The sequence below is a fragment of the Vitis vinifera genome, chromosome 4 (genome assembly GCF_030704535.1).
Source record: "Vitis vinifera cultivar Pinot Noir 40024 chromosome 4, ASM3070453v1".
Lineage (NCBI taxonomy): Eukaryota > Viridiplantae > Streptophyta > Magnoliopsida > Vitales > Vitaceae > Vitis > Vitis vinifera.
In genome coordinates this window covers 4,027,981-4,030,643 of record NC_081808.1, presented here as the reverse complement: position 1 = coordinate 4,030,643, position 2,663 = coordinate 4,027,981, and the positions used below count along the sequence as shown (strand labels likewise).

At 36.2% G+C, this 2,663-nt stretch overlaps 1 protein-coding gene across 1 annotated transcript; it reads right to left on the bottom strand.

Moving 5' to 3' along the window:
* Positions 1-369: 369 nt before the first annotated feature.
* On the bottom strand, positions 370-1,176 carry LOC132253604 (probable carboxylesterase 11; the record flags this gene model as incomplete). Its single annotated transcript, XM_059736102.1, has 1 exon — positions 370-1,176. A coding segment is annotated over one exon (543 nt), but the record flags the coding sequence as incomplete, so codon positions are not given.
* Between the last annotated feature and the right edge of the window lie 1,487 nt (positions 1,177-2,663).

Below are 2,663 nucleotides of genomic sequence, written 5' to 3'. Positions count from 1 at the left end.
CACCAGGACATGAAACGACATTGTTTCTTGTGTGACTTGTTGGGTTCCAAGAGAAGGCAATTTTGTCCTTGCCATGTAGTAAGTGTGGCTTTCCATGGTATTCAGAAGCTGTTGATATAGGTGCACAGTGCATCAAATAGTGCACAGAGCAGCCAATATAGGATTACTGACATCAAGATAACATTATGTATATTCTGCCATGGAGAATCAGGGTACAGAGGGATTACAAACTGTTAGTAGAAGTATACTCCTTGGAGATATATCAGAAAGAAGGGGAATGAAATGCATTTGATGCAATTTTTAGTTAAATAACACATTTCAACATGGACATAAAGAACATGAATAAATGAATAAATGAACGTTCGCACAGATCATAATAATTGCACCCTCGTAAAAAGAAATTGCTTATCTTTATAGTAATGACAAGAGAAAACCAGATAAATTGAACAGCCTGATGCTATACTCTACAAGCTTTTGATATAAACAAGTAAACTACTCTCTCATTTTAAAATTCAGCCCACTGAAAGGGATACTATGCAAAGCTCTACTTACATCAGCTAACTGCTCCTATAGGTGTTTAACCATATTCCTTTCCTTCTACGAATACTCTTATTCCTCTTTTTGTCAGCATAGTCAATAAGAAAACTCATGGCCTCTGAGTGAAATATACTTCTTGACCCATATGGCAATGTCCTCAGCACAGGCTTGGGCCTGTGGTATCTTGAGGAGCACATCAAGGGTAGCAAACTCATGCACAACATCCTTGTAATAAAAAAGGACCACATCCACATTAACTTTCCGGAGCTCCTCTGAATAAGCAATGGCTCGGTCTCGCATCCAGTCATGCTCTGCCACAACTGTCAGTGTTGGAGGCATGCACTTCAAGGGTGGTCCCCTCCCAGGAATCAGAGGGTTGGCAGTTGGGTGGTTTAGGTTCACTTCTTCCTCAGGTAGGAAGAGTTTCCATGCAAGCAAGCACATAGCTTTGTCATAGAAGTAAGAGTTAGCCAGATTAATCTCTGATTTTGTGGGGACACTTCCAATGAAAAAATGGTACATCAGAATTTGGGCCACCACCTTAATAGGGTCTAAAAGCTTGTCTGCCTCTACAGACCTCTGAGCCACATAGTCTGCAATATTTGCACCACAGCTCACCCCAAGGAGAACACACCTGTTTCAATAGCAGGACCGGGTTAGTGATCTTCAAGATGCATTGTTACACGTAAAACAAAATAACAAAGTACAATGAGTATAAAGATAGCTTACAGAACAAAGCATAATGAGTACAAAGATAGCTTATGGAATACAGAGAATGGTTGACCCCACTCACTTACAATCATTTGTTTGGCATGACTATATTGACAAATTCCAAAGAAATTATAACGATAGCTTATGGAGTACAGAGAATTGTTGACCCCACTGATTCACAATCATTTGTTTGGCATGACCAAATTGAAAAATACCAAAGAAATTTCTAGTTAATGAATTCATAGAACCTACAGGCATTTACTTGGCTACCAGCATGTCCCAAATTGGGCTTTAGAAGTTAATGAATTTATAGTAATTCAATGATCCATTTATACATTAGTAATGCACAACACGAAAAGTGAGGACTAATCACATCATCAATATGAAATTGATTTTTTTTGTTAGTTTTATTAAATGTGGGAATAGGCACTTATAGTCAGCAAGGAAGTCAGCACCACTTTTCCTTCTTTGCTTTTTCTGGATTTAATGACATCAGAAACTTCGTAGTAGAACCATGCAAAACCAGAGCAGGTTTCTTTTTTTTTTAGGACTAGGAAAGTCAGCAACTGCTGATGTTAGTTTATGGATGGTGAAGTGAGGTAGTGCCATCAGCACTTGTCACCTCAAGGGATACTCATCATCACAACCATCTTCCTTAGGCTTCTCACTGTTAAATTTACCCCAATTGGAGGTTCAACAATTCATTTCAGCATCTACCATTTTTAGAGTTTGGTGTGATTCTAAGCAAACATGAGATTCAGACCAATTTGCATTCTTGATTTCTTCAATAACAAACCATAGAGGTGAATCTCAATTGATTTCTTCATTCTATGGCTTCTGATTGCAAGGATTTTGAAGATTCAATTGTTCTTTGGGTTCAGTTACCACATTTTAATGATGCAAAACACAACATTTTTTTCTAATATATCTTGATTGCTTTTGTTGATAACATCATCAAACTCATCACTCTTCATGTTCATTATTTTAAAGAATAGATGTGGATTGAATTTTAATCTTCTTAGCATATTTCCTCTTTTAGTTTACTTGTAATTATCTTTCCTCTTATGTAGTCTTCTGAAACAAAATACCTAATGAATTTCTCAAAATTCAGATTTTGCCATCTCATAAATAAAAGAAGTCATGCCTCTCGATAAGATGTGATGACAGGATGAAATCCATCCTACCAATCAAAAAAATTGTTTCCTTAAGGTTTGAATAACAGAAATAATGAGATAGAATTCCATATTAAGAACAGTTGCTATTAAAGAAACTAGGGAAAAACAGTCATAAGAACTCTTAAAATTAATAGAAAATAATTCTAACATTCATTATATAATTCTAACAGTCACAAGAACTCTTTCGGACATTTTCTTCCAACTTAACTATGCCAATCAAATTTAAAAGAGTGAGATCCT